At 39.4% G+C, this 18,485-nt stretch overlaps 3 protein-coding genes across 4 annotated transcripts; 1 reads left to right on the forward strand and 2 right to left on the reverse strand.

Moving 5' to 3' along the window:
- Positions 1 to 93: 93 nt before the first annotated feature.
- On the reverse strand, positions 94 to 4,075 carry RTH (RTE1-homolog). Of its 2 annotated transcripts, none has more exons than XM_089151273.1 (3): positions 3,976 to 4,075; positions 1,104 to 1,400; positions 94 to 984 (listed from the first exon to the last, which is right to left on the reverse strand). In XM_089151273.1, exons 2-3 carry the CDS (start codon positions 1,371 to 1,373, stop codon positions 559 to 561), a joined length of 696 nt encoding a protein of 231 aa, XP_089007399.1. In that variant the 5' UTR covers positions 1,374 to 1,400; positions 3,976 to 4,075; the 3' UTR covers positions 94 to 558. The 2 variants fall into 2 exon arrangements, with proteins under 2 accessions (XP_089007399.1, XP_089007400.1); XM_089151274.1 differs by having other exon boundaries at positions 97 to 981.
- A 256-nt stretch (positions 4,076 to 4,331) lies between these two features.
- LOC149016972 (chromatin remodeling protein EBS-like) lies at positions 4,332 to 9,483 on the forward strand. The gene is made up of 5 exons (XM_089151277.1): positions 4,332 to 4,573; positions 4,685 to 5,027; positions 5,551 to 5,619; positions 7,592 to 7,727; positions 8,511 to 9,483. The coding sequence occupies exons 1-5, from the start codon at positions 4,501 to 4,503 to the stop codon at positions 8,535 to 8,537; spliced, it is 648 nt and encodes a 215-aa protein (XP_089007403.1). The 5' UTR covers positions 4,332 to 4,500; the 3' UTR covers positions 8,538 to 9,483.
- Positions 9,484 to 13,706: 4,223 nt separating this feature from the next.
- Positions 13,707 to 18,072, reverse strand: XBCP3 (xylem bark cysteine peptidase 3). The gene is made up of 5 exons (XM_089151276.1): positions 17,292 to 18,072; positions 15,080 to 15,315; positions 14,805 to 14,945; positions 14,281 to 14,712; positions 13,707 to 14,063 (listed from the first exon to the last, which is right to left on the reverse strand). The coding sequence occupies exons 1-5, from the start codon at positions 17,749 to 17,751 to the stop codon at positions 13,965 to 13,967; spliced, it is 1,368 nt and encodes a 455-aa protein (XP_089007402.1). The 5' UTR covers positions 17,752 to 18,072; the 3' UTR covers positions 13,707 to 13,964.
- Between the last annotated feature and the right edge of the window lie 413 nt (positions 18,073 to 18,485).

Genomic DNA, 18,485 nt, shown 5'->3' on the forward strand with positions numbered 1-18,485 from the left:
GAAGGACACATGTAATATACCAAATTAATGATTCAGATTGAAACAATATTCTAAATGTAAGTTTAAATGGATCTCATCCTCTACCCGATAGAAAACCCGATTCAACTCCAACCTTGCCTCTCTCATCTCTTTTCTCGTTCCTCCGTCAAGGAAACTTGAACTGTATCCTTCATTAATTTGGTATATTACATGTGTCCTTCTGTGAAACTGCACTGCTGTGCACAGCAAACGATTTTTTTCCCAAAGTAAAGCAATATCAAACATAAAACGCCAGTTTCTTCCCTCTTGCATGGTAGCTGATTTTGTTGTTCAGGGCAAAGAAAGAATCAAGATTTCACACGAGGAAGACAAAACTGCAACTTCAACATGTTACCTCGAAGAATCTTATGATTCAACAATCTGCAAGACATCACACGTCTGAAAATGGAACAATCTCATCTTATTAATTGCAACTGAATTTGTTGCAACCAGTGCACAAAAGTTATACTACGAATGTCACTAAACATGAAATATTATCTTGTGGTAAAGCACCGGGATTTACATTCATGTCAAGAAAAGCTACAACTGAATCAGATCCTTGAAACAATATGTACCAACGACAAACCAACCAACAAGAATGAAGGCAAAGAAAGCCAACCCAGTGAGAAAGGTCCAACCACCAAATGTTAGCCCTAGGCTAAGAACCAGAACAAATGGTAAATAGGACTTCACAATAGCCCCTTTACTCACCCATTGTCCCTTGAGAAAGATAAATGTTGCCAGGTTCACCACATTCCACCTGCCAGTGCCACCATAGCCCAACCTATTGAGATTGTTTGCAACAAAGGAGTGGCAATTACATGTAAACAAGCTGTACGAGTGATGTTGGAATTCCTGTGTGCTCTTCCGCAGAGCATCATCCCATGTCATCATTTCATTAACAAGATCATTTTGTTCATATCTATCAGGAATTTCACGCTCAACAAAAGGAGAGATACAGCACTGCTGGCAGGTGATTTTTGCAACTCAATTAGATACATCACTCATTAAGGAAAAAATTAGATACATCACCGACAATTTAAAGATAACTAAATGAACTGAGAAATAGGAACATGCTATGTTACCTCTTCTCTGTTTATCTGAATGTACCGGGCCGCTGCACCAAATGCAAAGTGGTCCACACATACAAAATTGGGTCCAGCAAAGTCCAAGATGACCCCATCCTCTCGGCAGATACCAATATGGCCAATGAAAGGTAGGAACCATGAAATGACAGGAAGGGGTGTCCACACAATACAATAGGGAAAACGAGCTCTTCTTGGATCAATTTGCACTTTTTCAGGTATAATTCTCTTGGCCATTAAATCATCCTCAGGATCTATATTTAATTCCATCAGTCAAAACTTTACTGTGCTCGATTGCTACCCAAAAAAAAAAGGATCTTGGAGTAAGCATATCAAACTCAAAAATAAATAAATAAATAAAGGATAGTGGGATGATCATGCTAAAACACTTTATTAGTGAAATCATATTTGCCTTGGATCATGTCCTAGTCACAAAATGTACTTTAATACCATAGTTCTTGCACTTTTAAGATGGCCACATTTACTAAAAATTACAATGCTGTCAGATGGATCCAACTATTTGCATAAAGAATGACCACACAATAAAGCGACACAATTATCAACATCTCCCAGAATCTTAATCTGAAGTCAGAAACTGAACAAAATTCTTGATTATAGGTAATATGTATTGGATTCACAACCAATCACCTGTTTCTGACCACAGAGAAAAATAAGATCATCTCCAAACTGGTAATTGGATATTATGAACGAGGACAAATTCATGCAAAGATGTGGATATAAATACAGAAGTTGAAATTAATATATCCAGTCCAGAAGAGATGTACCCCATGCACGAGGCTCCCGCCACTTTGGGATGGGAGGATCGCAATGTCCAGTCATTGAAACCAACCATTGAGGCAATCAAGCTAAACAGATGGCTATAAGAAAAACTAAGACTACTCGCCTAGAAGTAAAGAAAGAATAGCTACACAAAATAGAACAGCATTACTAACAAAGCTCAGTTAACAGAACAGGAAGAACAGAAAATTTCTTCTAAGAATTAAGTTGTATGATAGAAATAGTATATATGACATCAAATGAATCTTTCTTATCCGTTTCAGCAAAACTAAACAAGAACTACTTGTTTGCATGAAGAGATAGTATCAAAGAAGAATACCAAAACAGATCAGTCACACAGCCGAAATCCCAATGGGTTTGCATGCGTGGTGAACAAGTACTTCTGGCATAATGAATACATATCATGTTTTGCGTTGCTTTCTTTTTGTCTGTTTAATGCTTTAAGTGCTCCTTTTGATGGGATGAAGGAGATGAAGTGTATAGGCTGTAAAAATGGATTTGGGAGGATTCCAATTGTATATTGGGAATTAGGGTTTTCAAAAACAAAAATAGAGAAAAGGATTTAGGCTGAGGGGAATTGGGAGGATAGAAGAAAAATCCCATGGGATTGGGTGATTGAACTTACTATTGTTATGAAGAACAATAGGCTGGATGATGCTGATCGAAAGACCTACATATGCAAGTCAGGAAACTTCCCAAGTCTTACCCTTACTAGTAGTATAGAGGAACACACTTCAGGCTCTCTTTTTTGGGTGGTGTCGGTGTGGGTGTCGTGCAGCCTTTTAATGAGGTTTGATTAGACCCTGGCTCAATTTGGTCCAATTTAAGCGGAAGGCAAAGAGGTCTTTTAAATTCTAATTATGCAGGTAATTGGGCCCGGTTTTAAGCTGATTTGAGTTAGATTTAGAAGTCCTAACATCGAAAGTTTTTGCTTCAGTTAGAAGTTAGCTTGGGAGACCTAGTAGTTGGTTACCTTTAGGAGTTCAATTCCTTGAATTTGTCATCAGTTAGGTAAGCCATATAAATACGCCCCTGGATGGGAATGTAAGGAAGATAGATTAATTGACTTTTCAGATTGCTATTGAAGCTTTATTGGCTGTTGCCTAGTTCTCTTGAAGGTTGCTGCTGGGATAAAGAACCCCATTGTTGGACCTAAGGTTTCAAACCTATGCTCCTGTTATGGCTGTTGGACAGCCATCCTAGTTGATTTGCCAGCTGGGAAATTAGGTAAGTAAGGAATTAACAACTAAGCTATGACTCAGCATCCTGATCTTCAACAATCAGGGAAGTTTTCTCAACAGGTTCCCCCCATATCAATGATCTGGTTAAATGGTGCTCTAATTCTTTAGCCTTTGGGACTCTCCTCTGTTACTTTTCCCATTTGCCTGGGATGAAACTTGACATGTGGGCAGACTTCGAGGTCTACCCGTTTAAGCCCCTGCAAACCCATCCAAACATATGGTAAAACTAGGTGTGCAGCTCGTAGATGGCAGATGAATAATCATCCATGGAATTTATCAATATGTACCAGGGAACAGGAAATGAATCTAACCAAAGAATTGCAAAGAGGGGAAACTTCAATAATTTTAGTATCTGCTCTCCTTCCATCAAAAATTCCAATTCTATTTCTTCTTACACCTCATCCTTTTTCTTCTTTAGTAAAAGAAAACACTTGTGAGAGGTTGAAATACTTAAAACTTGGGATTGCAAAATTCATCTCCGCCAACCATAGTACGACATCGACTCCAATAATCAAAACAATACATTAAGGTAGCCAATCCAAAAACCCATTCAGAGAAAGATTGCAAATTTATGAAGTTCCATAAGCATTTTATAATAAGGCGACTATCACGCCGATCGATTAGGAAATAAGGCTTCTTAAACCCCAACCCCCTCCCCCCGAAAGAAAAAAAAAAAAAAACATTTTACGGCAATTTGTCAAGTTGTAGATCATAAAAACCCTAGACCTCCCCTGATCTCCAACCGTCTCATAAAAAAGAAAAGGCCAAGAATTTGACGAACTTTACAAGCAATCGATTCCAAAATCCAAAGACAGGGTTGGATCTATGCGTACCTGGACAATGGTATAGGAGCAGAAGGACTTGAGAGATCTTTCAGTTTTTAACTCCTGCTGCTCCTCTGAACCGTTTGTGTCGCATTATAATTTCTACCTATTCTTCTTCCATCGCCATGATACCATAAAACCAACGGGCTCCCACGAACCTACCCCAGTCATCACAGCCGTATATGAAGATATTCATGCCAAATTTTGGGGAACAGATGTTTGACACGTGTCATGTCCTCATTGTCTCCCTTCATCTGACCCTACAATTTTATCGCGTGAGATGAACGGTGATGGAAACCTCATTCACAATCAACTATATATCTCGAGAAGAAATGAGACCAGTTTCCATTTTCTCGCCCTTTTCTCTTCCCTCCTGCCTCGTCTCGTGTGTGTCTCTCTCTCCTCTGCGCGCCTGTTCTAGAAAAAGAAATCTCAAGTCTTTCCATTTCTTTCTCTGTACTCAGCTTTTTATAACTTAAGAATAAGAATTACATAGTGCATGTCTTTCTTGTTATTGCGCTCTTGCTTCTGTTCATGGCGAAAGCTCGGCCACCGAGAAGGACAGTAGATTCCTACACCATTAAAGGAACCAACAAAGTAGTCCGAGGTAAGAACCAAGCTTCCGACATTTTTTTTGTGGAATTCTGTCTTGTAATTGTTTTTTCTCCTGTGTTTGTTTAAGGCTTTAAGCTTATGTTCTAACAAGCGCACTTGACAGTTGGGGACTGTGTTCTTATGCGACCTTCGGATTCGTCTAAGCCCCCTTATGTGGCAAAAGTGGAGAAGATCGAATCGGATAGTAGAGGGCATGTAAGGGTTGAAGTTCGCTGGTATTATCGCCCGGAAGAGTCGATCGGAGGTCGCAGACAATTCCATGGTGCTAAGGAGGTTTTTCTTTCCGATCACTATGATGTTCAGAGCGCGGATACCATCGAGGGCAAGTGTACGGTGCATAGCTTCAAGAGCTACACTAAGCTTGATGCGGTTGGTAATGAAGATTTCTTTTGTCGCTTCGAGTATAACTCTTCCACGGGAGCCTTCAATCCTGATAGAGTTGCTGTGTATGTCCACTCTGTCATTGACTTGATCTTATTATATACTGTTGTAGACAGATGTTTCAATAATTGATTACTTGCTTACCAACTGGTTCGACTTTGAAACTAAAATTTCCCAAAAAGTTTACATCTTTCTACTCCCTGTTAATGCAAGTTCTTGAGAGAATTAAGAATGGATTCTGATTTCACATGTCCCCTTTCTGGTGGAAAATTTTCTTCTTCCTATCATTAGTCAATGCATGTTTGATCCTGATGAGGTAGGAACGTTTGGTTTTTAGGTCTCTAATTTTATGCACAGAAGAGTCCCCCATTGTTTGTGTGTCTTCTATTGTTGTAATTTGGGGGATGGTGATATTCTTTAGTTCAGTTTTAATAACTTCCTAGTGATCTCTTGTTTTGATTTGACCAATTCGGTTGGATTTGTGGTCATTTTAAGCTGGTGCTTCATGCTCATTTGAAAAGTCATGCTCTCATTCATCTATTTAACTTGGATCAACCTTCCTGTTGATTTGTTTAATCTGTGTGGCAGATACTGCAAGTGTGAAATGCCATACAATCCTGATGACCTAATGGTTCAGTGTGAGGGCTGCACTGATTGGTAAGCTGCAATGCTTATTTAGCTTTTGACTCTGCCCTTTTTTTTTCTTTCTGGTATAATGGATTTTATGTCATGGATGATAGATTATATTGATTTAGTATGAAGTATGACTCTTGAGAGACTTCAAATTTTAGGTTAGCCTATACTTACTTGGAATTTTGCTTTGGATAGAGTGTATTTTATCTCAACTTTTCCGTGATGTGAAAATGTTAGCAAGATTTTTTTTTTGGATTAATTAAATAATTATATCAAATAACAAGAAAGCAAGAATACAAGGCCTTTAAGCAGAAGACCGAAAAGAAGAGCTAAGGCCCTAGGAGACAACATTAAACTTGTTCCTTGGGATATCATCAACAGGGGGTGGGGATAGCTAATAGTCTAGAAGAAACATCAAAATAGATGGCATTCCAAATCCTGCAAAGTTTCTCAAAATCCAAGACTAATCACGGATAAACCCGAAGGATCACCTCGAACGGGGCCAAATGGAAGCTAGGGCTTTTCCCCACATGGATTTAAAGAAAGGGCAAGAAAAGACGTGGTGATCATGGTCTTCCAAACTGTTCCAACAAAGGATGCAGCTGGGGCTATTGGGGATATGGCTTCCAATAAGGAAGGACTGGGTGGGGAAAGCAAGGTTAAGGGCCCTCCAAAGGGTTATGGAATGACGGGGAATGTAGCCTTTGAACTAGACCAAAGGGGGCCAAGGGGGCTTAGGGTTGTGGGATCGGAGAAGGTTTTGGTGGGCGAAGGCAGCCACACAGTAAGGTCACAAGAGGAGCTCAAGAGAGGGGGAGAGACTCTTAAACCTGTGTGAGAATGGGGAGAGGTGCAGGGGACCAGGTGCCATTCAAGATGAAAGCAAACAGGGGGTGGATTTGGGGATACGGGTATTATAGACAGTGCGGGGACCAAAATGGTTAAAGAAAATTTCCATCAGATGCCACGGGTATAGCCAAAAGGAAGTGGAGGAGCTGGAAGAAATGGAGGTGGATATAGCAGAGATGGCGCGGGGGCACAGCAAGAGGATTTTCCTCCAAACCCATGAAGGAAATACTAGAATCAAATACCAATTGCAATGATGGCTGGCTCATTGCTTCTATCTTTGCTTCTAGTGGTGAAACCAACACTTCTTAGTGAAGAGGTCGTGGGTTCAACTCTTGCTAAGACATATTAATATCCTCATCCCTGGCTTAATAAGCCCCTTTGTACCCCCCCCAAAAAAAAAAAAAAAAAAAAAACCCTGGTGATGATGCAGTGGTTTGTAAAGTTTAAAAGGTGGCTTAGACCATGGATTTTTTTTTTTTTTTTTTTTTTTGGGGGGGGGGGGGGGGGGGGAGGGGATGCTTGTAGTCCCATGCAACAAATGTATGCTTGTTAATTTCTTCCAGAATTTGATATTATTTCTGTCTCAAAATATTTATTTTTGAATACATTTGGTAGTAATTAATTGTACTTAATTGAGCCTTAATTGCTGATTTGAGGGTCTGGGTGACTGCACTCCCCTTGATGTTCATAAAAAACCATTGTGCTGGTTGGTTGTAATATCTTTAGCGGGAATGAGTTATAGGCTCTTGTAACTGGTCTAATGAAAGCCTGATATCCTCTTTGAATACTTGCACTGATTCCTTGATCTGATCTTATTAGAGCTACAGTATTATATGAATAGAACCATACAAGAAGTTCTTTTATCGTTGCAACATAAGTTTATTGTTTTTGTTATCCATCTCTGCAGAAAGTGTGGAAGATATATTTTACAATGTATTATATTATCTTCTTAAAAACTTGATTCCCAGTTTTGATTCTAAAAGACTTTTTTCATTGATTCAGCAAACATATCTTAAGTTGTTTCGGACTCTGAATACTAACTTTCTAGATGGATCCATTTGTTTGTTCTTTGAGTTCCTAGTTGTTTGAGTTTGGTCTGAAAATTATGTTTTAGACTGTTAAAATGCACAGTACACTTCTATTCCAGGTTCCATCCCCATTGTATAGAGCTTAGTCCAGAGGAGGCCAAAAGACTTGAACACTTTTACTGTCAAAGTTGCTTGGCTGAAGATCAGAAGAACCTGAACAGCTCTCACAATGCTTCTAGACATCCAGAGACAAAGGTAAATTTTGTGGCGTTTTATTCCCTTATTGCTTTATTATATTTGCAAAAGCACCAAGGCAATGGCTGGGCACTTTTTTACTTTGGAGGGCAACTAGGCAAGCAAGGCGCATCAAGGGAATATTCATTTAGGTTTGAATGTTAGGGTTTATACCTAAATAACTTACATGGTATTGTCTTTATTTCATTGCATTCTATTTTTATTTATTTTTTCCTCTATTTTTGTGTGTGTGTGTGTGTTTTTGTTTGGGGGGTTGTGATACAGGAGAATTAGGGGCAAAGCCATTGCATTGTAATGTTGGTGTATGGCAGCATGTAAAATTGTCAAGCAATAATAATTCCAAGAAAAAAGAAGAAAATTGGCTAATATGGTACCGCAAAACGGTCAAAACTTTGTCAAGGCGCAGAAACTGATTACTTGTGAGCACTGTATTCACCAAAATAAAGCATCCTCATACCTTACCCATCCTACATCAAGGCAATGCATTGAAAGCTATGATTTGTACATCTCTTGTGCAAAGGGTCCGGACACAAGACAATCTTTGACGGTTGGATTCGTCATAATTGGAGCCTTGATTTGTCATTTTAAATGATTACTTTGAAAAACTGACTATGATTTTGTGTTCAAGTTGATTTGTGGGGCCACCCTTTTGGGGGGGGGGGTTGTAGAGGTGTGCCTTTTAGACCCGGCAGCATGTCCTAAAAATTGATACAGTCAGCAATTTTTAGGGCCCAGACTTTTCCATGTTGACATACTTAGCACTATTTTCGTTGTGTTTTTCAGGTGGATACCAAAAGGCGAAGGAGGTGATAAGGTTAGCTTTACGTACATACACATCAAGATAGAGATATTCTTAAGTAAACATGGGTTTCTCTCTCTCTCTCTCTGTGGGAGGCTTTAGGCAACAGAAATGTAGAAAAAACTTATCATTAGCAGCATGTGATGGGAATGAAGCTGGGTCACTTACTGTGATATGAAATTTGATCTGGGTGTGTGTAAATTGCTACCTTCCCCTTGGGGCCATGGGGTTCAAAGAGGTTCTTGTCGGTCTGTAAATAGGTATTATCATTCTCCTGTTTTGTGGGTTTCTGTGTTTCTGAAGTTCTATATATATATATATATATCTCATCCAACCCATAGGATGCTACTCTGTTTTTAAGATTCTCATTTTTTGGTTTCGGTACTCTTTTCCTCTCCAACTCTGCCATATTTTTAGTGGATTATGTTGAAATGAATGGGGATCCCCCCCCTGTTGTGGGGTATATAACATTTAAATGGAAAGGACTTTGATATTTTCTGTGGTCTTTATTCTGACTGCTTCTGTTCTTGTATCAATGTCTACGGATGAAGCAACCTTGGTGGAGTTCTGATGCTTTATCCAGGTTTGGGTGGTTGACCATGTTATGCAGGCATGTGAATTGGGCTGTAAATTGGCCTGAATCTTCAGTAAGGTCTAAGCCTGAGGCTTTGACATTCGCACGATCCAGTCAATGCTAGACTTGCCTGTCATGAATTTCAGTGACTTTCTTGGCTTTTGCTCCAGAACCGGTTTTGACCAGAATTCTGATTTAATGTTTAGAAAGCTTGGGTTTGAATTTAGTGGCAAGGACTAGAAGCAATCAAGAGACGACGAACCTTATTTGGAAAAATGATACATGTAAAGTAGGTCTTTTTAGGGTTTAAGAAGAGGATATGTATATTGCTATGGTGTTCCCAACTCTGTGTCGGCTTCATCCAAAATTGTGCTTGTTGGGGATTTTGTCGGGCAATTGATCATCTTCTACCCAGAAAAAGGTTAAAAAAAAAAAATTCTGTATTTCGTCTTTCGATTGGAACCAAATGATTCAAAACGAAGAGATTGAATCACCAACCGGATAAGCACCTGACATTAGACCCAAACTAATTTAACATCCTATAGTTGGTGTCACGATGGCATCAATATGGTCTTAAATAATATTTATTGAATTTCAATAGACGAAATTTTCTTTTTCTAAGGTACAAATTTTCTAATAGATAAACATGATAAAGGGTTTGGATCCCTTCTTCAATAAATGTCATCGAATTAGAGTATTTCATGTGATTAAATCTTGTTACTCTCACAGAACACTCATTGTAAGTTTCCATTCTAAGAGTGGAACCAAATATAACAAGCACCCATGTCACACATATAGTCATGCGGATAAGCAATTACCACTTGGAAGTGTACAAACCACATCAAAAGACCCAATTAAACTCACAAATCTAGGAACAGTCTTTCACACATTATTCTAGAAACGGATATCATTGCTTTTGTAACCAATATTCTTCAAGTTGTCTCTACTTTCACAAAATGTAATTTGATATTAGTACATAAACTCTCGTGATCAACCAAAAGTTGCAACCCCTTTTAATTAAGAAGAGGCCACTAGAGGGAAAGAGTTTCCCAAGGAGAATATGTAATAATCCCCATGAAATCTGGGAACGGCAGCATATTGGGCACACCTGCTAGATATAGACCCGTAAATCGTATAGGCGAAATCAGCATTTCGCAATTAGCATTAGTTAAAGGGTTTCCATATTTGAAAACTTTCTTATTGAAAGATATCTGTATTTGTTTGCTAAGCAACCGGATTCAGATTCAGATAATTGTTTATCAAATTAGATAATATCCGAATAAAAATTTATCCTAATAGAATAAAGTATTGGGCATTTTTTCCTCTAAAAATGGATGATAATCGGATTCGGATATCGGTAATCGGATAATCTTCGATTATCCGATTAAAGTGAAGCATTAAGGAGAGGCTAATAATCGGATTCGGAAATTAAAAATTAAAAAAATAATAATCACCAATAAATAATTGGAAATCGGTATCTACCTGATTCAGATTCAATTATCGGATATCCCATAGATTCAGATTTGAATGCCTTTCTCAAATAGTGATTTTGATAATTGAATTCGAATTCAGATACTGGAGTATCCAAGTCAAATCCGATCCGTTTAGTGGGAGCCAGAGCTAACCAGAACTGAGTCGCTTATGTTTGCGTTTTTCTCTCGGCTTTCTCCAATTCCACGCTTACAAGTTACAACATCAGAAACACTCACACCACCTTCAAATCTCGTAGAAAAGGAATAAGAAGTGTTGGGAACTGCAGGCTGACAGAGGGAGTGGAGATAGAGAAGCGAGGCGAAGGCGAAGGAGAAGGAGGAAGCATATCATCCATTACATTACATTTGCAAATGGAGAAAATAAAGAATTGCAGACAATCGTCAAAGACTTAGGTGAATATTATTCGTGAAACCTGATCGATCAACCGTTGTCGACAAGACAAGAGCAGTTTGGAGTTACAGGAATGGCACTCTCTCAGCTGATACCCTCATCATCCTCAGCCATTGACTTACAAATCCTCTGTAAATCCTCGTCCTACTTCCTCCCTAAACTCTTATTCCTCCTCCAACAAACTCGATCGTTTTTGTATTTACAAATCCCTAATTTCTCCTTCTCGTATACCAAGTCTCCGTTGCTCCGCCTCTTCCTTCTCAGAGAAGCACCACCACATCGGGAAATCCGATGAATTTGTGGAACTCCCTCTCTTCCCTTTCCCTCTGATCCTCTTCCCCGGATCCATCCGCGCCTTGCAGATCTTCGAATTCGATCATCGCATCATGATGCAAACCATTCTCCAGACCGATCTCCGATTCGGTGTCCTCTACGACAACTTCAACTACGGCACTGCCGATGTTGGCTGCGTCGGCGAGGTTATCAAGCACGAACGCCTCCACGATGACCGATTCTATATAATATGCAAGGGGCAGGAGAGATTCCGTATTTCCACAATAGTTCGCAGCAGGCCTTATTTGGTCGGCAAGGTCAGTTGGATGGAAGATAGACCCTCGCCGGACGGCGACAATAATCTCGAAACCCTAGCCAATGATGTCGAGACCTACATGAAGAATGTTATCCGTTATTCTAACCGATTGAATGGTAAACCAGAGGCTGACACCAAAGATCTGAGACGGAATATGTTTCCCACGCCGTTCTCCTTCTTTGTTGGTAGTACCTTCGAAGGTGATCCCATGCAGCAACAAGATCTGTTGGAGATGGAAGACACTGCTATGAGATTGAAGAGAGAAAAAGAGACGTTGAGGAATACCCTTAACTATTTGACTGCTGCCTCATCCGTCAAAGATGTCTTCACAGCAACATAGGTGAAGTGAAAACAGCAACTTCAGCTTTCTTTTCACTGTAAGGAAGGATGTTTTCCTGTTTCATTCTTTACCAAAATGATCCATTTTTGCTTTCATTGTGAAAATTGATTCCTTCCAACTATTGACACATTAAAGGATGGATGAAAATCATGAAATAAAGTGATAAATTGCAGGGATCATCTTCTTTCATTGTGTATTCTCTTTGATTACAAGTGAACTGAAAGTCTTGTTCATGGCCGTGTGTTCGTGTCGAATATCTCTACTAGAAAAGCCTACGACATCGGTTAAACTCCATGTTTTACATAAGAAAGCAGTAATCACCCAGATAAACCAAAATGCCCCTCAAGATTTGGTGACCGTAGCTTCTCCATTTCGGCTCTGAATTGGGCACCGATCGTCGCCATGTGTTCGTGACGATTGCCATTACCTACCACATCTTCCACATCAATGAATCTATACCATTTTACACAGGAAATCAAATGAAGAATCACTTGAATTGGCCAACGGGGGGGGAGGGGGGGGGGGAGGCCCCCCCCCCCGGGGGGGGGGGGGGGGGGTCCCCCCCCCCCGCCACCGAAAAAACCCCCCCCCCAAAAAAAAAAAAAAAACAAAAAAAAAAAAAAAAAAAATACTTGAATTGACCAAAATGCCCTTCAAATTCTGGTGACTCATAAGTCATCCGTTTTAGCTTCAATTTTTTTTTTTTTTTTTTTTTATCCGTTTTAGCTTCAAATTTGACTGTGCGTCCATAACGATTTGCCCTACCCGTAAGGATTTCCATATCAGCAAATATCATTGTTCTTAACATGAATACAAGAAAAAAGTCCTATTGACCAAAATGACCTTTAAATTTTGCAACCTAAATCTTCTCTATTTCAGCCCCAGATTGACCACCATGTCACGGCCATGCATGCATGACTATTGCCAGTTGCCACTACCTACCAAATGTTCCACATCAAGAATTTGGTAATCCTTTTCAAAAAAATAAAACCCATTTGAGTAAAATTCTTTTAAGAGCATCTAATTAGATAAATATTTTTCAAAATTAGTAAACATTCCCCCTAAAATCTAGAAACTCCTGATGGATGAGTGACATGTCTCCATAAATCACATCAAATGATTAAGATTAAATCAAAATAAAAAAATTTCTAATTTTTTTATCTTCTAAATCTAACCACAATCCATAAAAAATCCATCTAACGTGCCACAACTTCAACTCCCCTGATCCCTTCCTTACTTTATTTTAGTACTATTACAGGCTGGAAGGGCAAATGGAATCATACAGTCAGTGCATAAGACATTTGCTAGGGAGTCTAGATTCCGGCATGGCATTTGATGGAAGGGTAAATGATTAAATTTGAAGCTGAAGATTCACATGTGACCAAGCTAAGCAATTCCCTCAAGGCCTATACAATGGTCAAAATTTTCCATGTCACTCCTCCATATAGCAAAATCAAGCCATGAACATGAGTATAAATCTAATTATAACCGATGTGGCCAAGGTTTAAAGTATCCCACGATACTAGCCGATACGTATCTTTATTTGACCCAACCGATACGATACATCTCGATACATATCTCCATTAAATTACACTAAAATGCATTAGCCAGAGCAATACAATACTCGATACAGGACGATACGTCTCTTAAAATCACCTGACCGATACGATACTCGATACCGATACTTTAAACCTTGAATGTGACTATAATAGATTTTCTTCTTTATATTCTATATTTTGAAGACTCCAGAGATTTGAGAGTTTCACATGAAAAACAATGAGAAATCATATCGGTAATATAAAGGAAAGGATGATATGCTAGTAGACATGATTCATGATCCACATCACCAAGTTTGGAGCTCAAACTGAGCTTATTACAATGCCTCAAGAACATAGAGCATACTTCTACCCAAAAAAAGAACATAGAGCATACTGAATCAATGAAAAATTATTTGCCGTATGATGTACAGATAATTCAAAGTACAGTAAGAAATAATATTGAGTATCACAGCAACAACAAATAATAACTACAGTACCTTTAAGCTATTGATTTTACCAATTCAAAGCCTCAAGAATAGACTTCCAACCTCCGGACTTCCCAAATGACCCTGCCTTCTTAATCCCTTCTACTCTTGAGAAATTCCCAGTACTCTGCAGGCATGTTAATCCAAATAAGCATGAGAAAGAAAATTAAGCCCCAGTATTCTAGTTGTGTGGCTTGTGCCACTATCAAAGCAATGAAAACAACCATTACTAAGGTTGTAGTTTAGCAGTTTCAACCACTGGCTCATGGAATTAGTCATAACTTGATGATGTGCTTGTTAAATATATCAACATTGGCAGTAAGTGAAAGAGAAGAAATATAAACCTTGAGGCATTGTTTTCTTTGGGTGTCACAAACTGGATAATCATGAGGGCAACAAAAAATGCGATCCTTGCAACACACTGCTGAATTTAGCTCGCAACATTTCCACGAAACACATATTCCCAACAAGCGCCAGGAACAGCAGCAGGTTTCCCCTTCTGAGCAGTAGGACAGGAGACTGCATCTAGTTGGACCAGGGGAAGGCGGAGGAGGGGGGTTTGGACTAGTCTTAGTTGGATATGAAGCTAACATGTTTATACCACAAACCCCTTGTGAATTGCCAGTGTTTCGCACCATGTGAATGTAACCATTCATTCCCCAACCTGTACCCCAGGAGTTCTTCACAATCCAGTAATTAACTCCATTCTCTGAACCATAACCAACAATCAGTACAGCATGATCCAAAGAAGTTGAACATGGGCCAGTGAAGATCCCCTGTCAAGAAAGAATTGAAGAGTCCCACATCAGATCTATTAGGTCTAATGGAAAAGTATCACTTCAGTCGACTATTGATTTTAGGAACACACCTTTGAGTACAACTGGAAAGCTCTTTCACTGCCACATATACCGACACTCACAGGTTGAGATGCAACAGCCTGGAGCAGTTTCTCCTCGCTATTGGAAGGCACATCAATGTACCCATCAATGGTTACAACCCGTTTTTTAAGCTACAACAACAGATGATAGTATCAGAACAAACCAATCTAACAACCTTTTAGCTGCACAAACAAATGTGCAAATTCCCCTTTTAATTTTGGTGGATGGGGTATGTTGTGGAGGTTGAGGGTGGAAGGAACACTACCTTATTTTTATTGCAGGCCTTTTCTTCTCTTTGATATGGATAGTCCTGTTCAGTGTCAATTCCATGATTTTCTATAACCCACTCATATGCATAGTCCATAAGTCCACCACCACACCCAGAATTATAGGATCTGTCACAATCAATTAACTCTTGCTCTGAAAGGCTCAAAAGAGATTCTGTAGCAATCTTATTTATGCCTTCTATTGCACCAGTGGCAGAGAAAGCCCAACAAGCACCTGGGAAAGAAACCAACTAGAAAACCCCTCAGGCAATGCTATACAAATCAACAGGAACCTGCTATTGCTTCAGTCAAGCAATAGTGCAGAACCAACAAAATTAAGAAGAAGCAATTATTAAAGATCTTGAACTATGAACTATACAGATTTATTAACCCCCCCCCCCTCTTCCCCTTTTTCCCCAGGTGGGGGGCTGAGAAGGTAGGGGAAGACAAACGTAAATGATATTGAATCGATAATTCATCTGATGTACCAACGGTCTAAGAATGGGGCATTAGTAACGGGCTCATGACTTTCTTATCTGATAGTTTGGCTTCTGTTGGTTCACCTTACTAATGGGTTTACCCTCAAATACAGTTCAACAGTACACTCAAAATCAATCATGAATCAAGTATACTCTTAACAAGACCAAGCATAACGGTTTACTCTCTTTTAAGTTCCTAAAACTAAGAGAATGGCCAGGAAAGACTCTTTTGAGGTCTAATCCATGAAAAAATGATTCAATGTATGTATCTCATTATTCTCTAGCAAAGAGAACTTAAAAGAGAGTAAACCCTTATGAGGAGCCAAGAACACCTTTTGGCTTCAGTTGTCTTCCCAGAACACCTTTTTGTATGAGGAGCCAAGCAATTTGCATTCTGCATGACTAGCAACAGTGCTCCCCCACAAAATACACTACCATAGTCCTGCATTCAGAAGCACAAAAGCCAATTTAATACAACAATCTCAGCAGCGGTATCCACAATAACCGGCTACTCAAAATACAGCCAAGTCTCCAGCAACCAATATGGAGCTTTTCCTACTTCCCACCCCACACCCAAAAAATAAAACCACCTTGCCCATAAGCCCAAAAAAGAAAAAGAAAAAGAAAAAAGGAACACCCAAGTGGACCCTCCTTTCTTCGAGGCTACAATTATTCATTGTATTGATCAATCCCGGCATTCGAATTCTGAATCTTGATTTTTATTATGTGCAGCTTCAAGTGGAAGATATGATTAATTCCATCCTAGGTTTAAGGACTTAATGAAATTATGACTGTTCATTCTCTATTAAGTCATTCTTATTTTTAAAAGAGGAGCATCCCATTGCAAGGGGGGTTCCCACCACTGCAGGGGTTTTGGTAGGGAGGATCATAATGAAAACATCCCTATCCCGGCTTCTACAAAGAAGTTGTTTCCAGACTCGATCCCATGATTACTTCATCAATCAAGCAACTTTACCATCACATCAAGGCCCACCCTATCTTTAAGTCACTTTTATGCAAGAATTAAACGTTACAACTGAAGGTTATTATCTAGTGTAGCTTATGACATATAGGATGGAGCACTTGGGTTGTTCATTAAAATAACATTTGGCATATCTTAAAGACAGCATAGCAGAACTATCTGAAGCTCAACTTTTTAAGTTCTAGTGCTGAGCTTTCAGTTTAGCCAAAGGGGATTCAAATCAACCAAACTGGGGTTCAGCTAAAACCTGTAGCTAGTACATTCACAATATATTTTAATTTGGGAAATCAAATTTCCTGTTAGGGTAAGATAGGACTGTTTCAAGTCCAAATGAAACCGGCATAATGGATTGCCTTTAGTAAGATGACTCACTTTCCTCAAGGGTAGGGGTACTGCCGAGGCAAGAATCAGTGGTTCTAAAAGCCATAACAGAAACAGAGATCATGGTAGACATCAAAAGGAGGAGGATCAGGTAATATTAACGAGGCCCTAAATTGGAATGGTATTTAACACTCAGTATATACATCAGATGACTGGAAAGGAGAAACACTCAGTTTTGGTGTTTGTGGTAAGACTGAAAAGGCTTAAGAAACATCAAAAGCCGACCACTCGCTATAATACTTCCTTAGTATTAGTTGTTGTATGTAAAGGAAGCAACTAAACATTGATGCATAAACAAGATATTTCGTTGTGAAGGCAAAAATGCTATTTAAGATGCAAGTGAAGTGAAGCAAAAGGCCAGAAACATACCACAGCTTCCTTGATCTTTCACCTTGGTGACTGCACCTTTTTCCCTCCAATCGATGGAAGAGGGAAGCTGAGCTGAGGAATGGGGAATTCTGAAAGACGAATAATTTCGCGAGGAAGAAACAAGGGCATCGGCAGAAGCAACACTGAGGCCCAACCTGGACGCCCTGAACTCATGATGGGTGAGGTCAGCGAAAGCATTGAGGGAAAGCGTATAAGAGGAATTATCCGCAGTGTTGTGGTGGGTAACGAAGGCAAGATTGTCTTCAAATACGCGGAGCCTGAAGAGCTTCTCTTCCTCCGAAGAGTAATTCTTGTCAAACTCTTTGCACCAACTGTCGAAGAGATCAGAAATGAAAGAAGAGAAAGAAGGGGGAAAATGACCAAGGAAAACCAGAGCAAGCAGAAGAGAAATTTTTAGAGATGGAGAATACCAAGAAGACATTTTGGGAGAAGAAGACATAGGATTAAATTTACTTTCTCTGGTTGGATAAAAAACTGACCGCCTTCAACTCTGAATCTTTCCGATTCTTAGGGGTCTGAGGATCTCTCTCTCCATCTATCTGAGGCACCCAAGTGCCATGCTGGCGCTGCTATTAAAGGGCAATCTGACTTTTGGTCTTAGCCTGCCAGTAACAGTCATCATCAAATGAAGAAGAGAAATCTGTTGTTGTGGGCCATCAAAATCTGATACGCACGATACTGTTGCTAATAATGAAGAAGATGACGATTACGAACACGGTAGAAGGAGAGCAATCCAAGCCAATTGTTTTCAAGTTCTCTACTTTGGCAGAGGCAAAGTTATATAGTAAAGTTAGTTAAAGCCACAGTACATTTGGGTGATCTAACACCACCTGTTGGAAGCTAGTGCAGAAGATTCATATGCTATATGGTTAAACCATTGTTTGACCTTTCTTTGATCAAAAAAAAAAAAAAAAAATATTTTGGGGACAAGGGGAGACATGTTTTCTTTAAAGATGACAATGACAATTGTGGTAACATAATTATAGGTGAGCGCTAGAAGAAACCAAAATGAATTGAGACTCTCATAATCTCATTTTACATGAAGAGGCCGATGACATTTAAGTCAATGGAGGTTACTAGACAAGGCTGAATCATAAATGTGATCCCCAACAAGGGAAATTTTGTGGAGCCGACGTGCCATAGCAAGGGAACAATGTGGAAACAGAGGCACCG

The sequence above is a fragment of the Hakea prostrata genome, chromosome 4 (genome assembly GCF_041222555.1).
Source record: "Hakea prostrata isolate BN-2017 chromosome 4, UWA_Hpros_2, whole genome shotgun sequence".
Lineage (NCBI taxonomy): Eukaryota > Viridiplantae > Streptophyta > Magnoliopsida > Proteales > Proteaceae > Hakea > Hakea prostrata.

What these genes read in the sequence shown, in the direction of transcription:
- RTH (XM_089151273.1), bottom strand. Translation starts at nt 1,373, where the DNA reads ATGGAATTAAATATAGATCCTGAGGATGATTTAATGGCCAAGAGAATT. An exon ending in TTCAGATAAACAGAGAAGAG is followed by an intron (nt 985 to 1,103) that starts GTAACATAGCAT and finishes ATCACCTGCCAG; the next exon opens with CAGTGCTGTATCTCTCCTTT.
- LOC149016972 (XM_089151277.1), top strand. Translation starts at nt 4,501, where the DNA reads ATGGCGAAAGCTCGGCCACCGAGAAGGACAGTAGATTCCTACACCATT. An exon ending in AACCAACAAAGTAGTCCGAG is followed by an intron (nt 4,574 to 4,684) that starts GTAAGAACCAAG and finishes CGCACTTGACAG; the next exon opens with TTGGGGACTGTGTTCTTATG. An exon ending in AATCCTGATAGAGTTGCTGT is followed by an intron (nt 5,028 to 5,550) that starts GTATGTCCACTC and finishes TCTGTGTGGCAG; the next exon opens with ATACTGCAAGTGTGAAATGC.
- XBCP3 (XM_089151276.1), bottom strand. Translation starts at nt 17,751, where the DNA reads ATGTCTTCTTCTCCCAAAATGTCTTCTTGGTATTCTCCATCTCTAAAA. An exon ending in GAAAGATCAAGGAAGCTGTG is followed by an intron (nt 15,316 to 17,291) that starts GTATGTTTCTGG and finishes TTTCTTTCCCAG; the next exon opens with GTGCTTGTTGGGCTTTCTCT. An exon ending in CTTTCCAGTTGTACTCAAAG is followed by an intron (nt 14,713 to 14,804) that starts GTGTGTTCCTAA and finishes CTTTCTTGACAG; the next exon opens with GGGATCTTCACTGGCCCATG.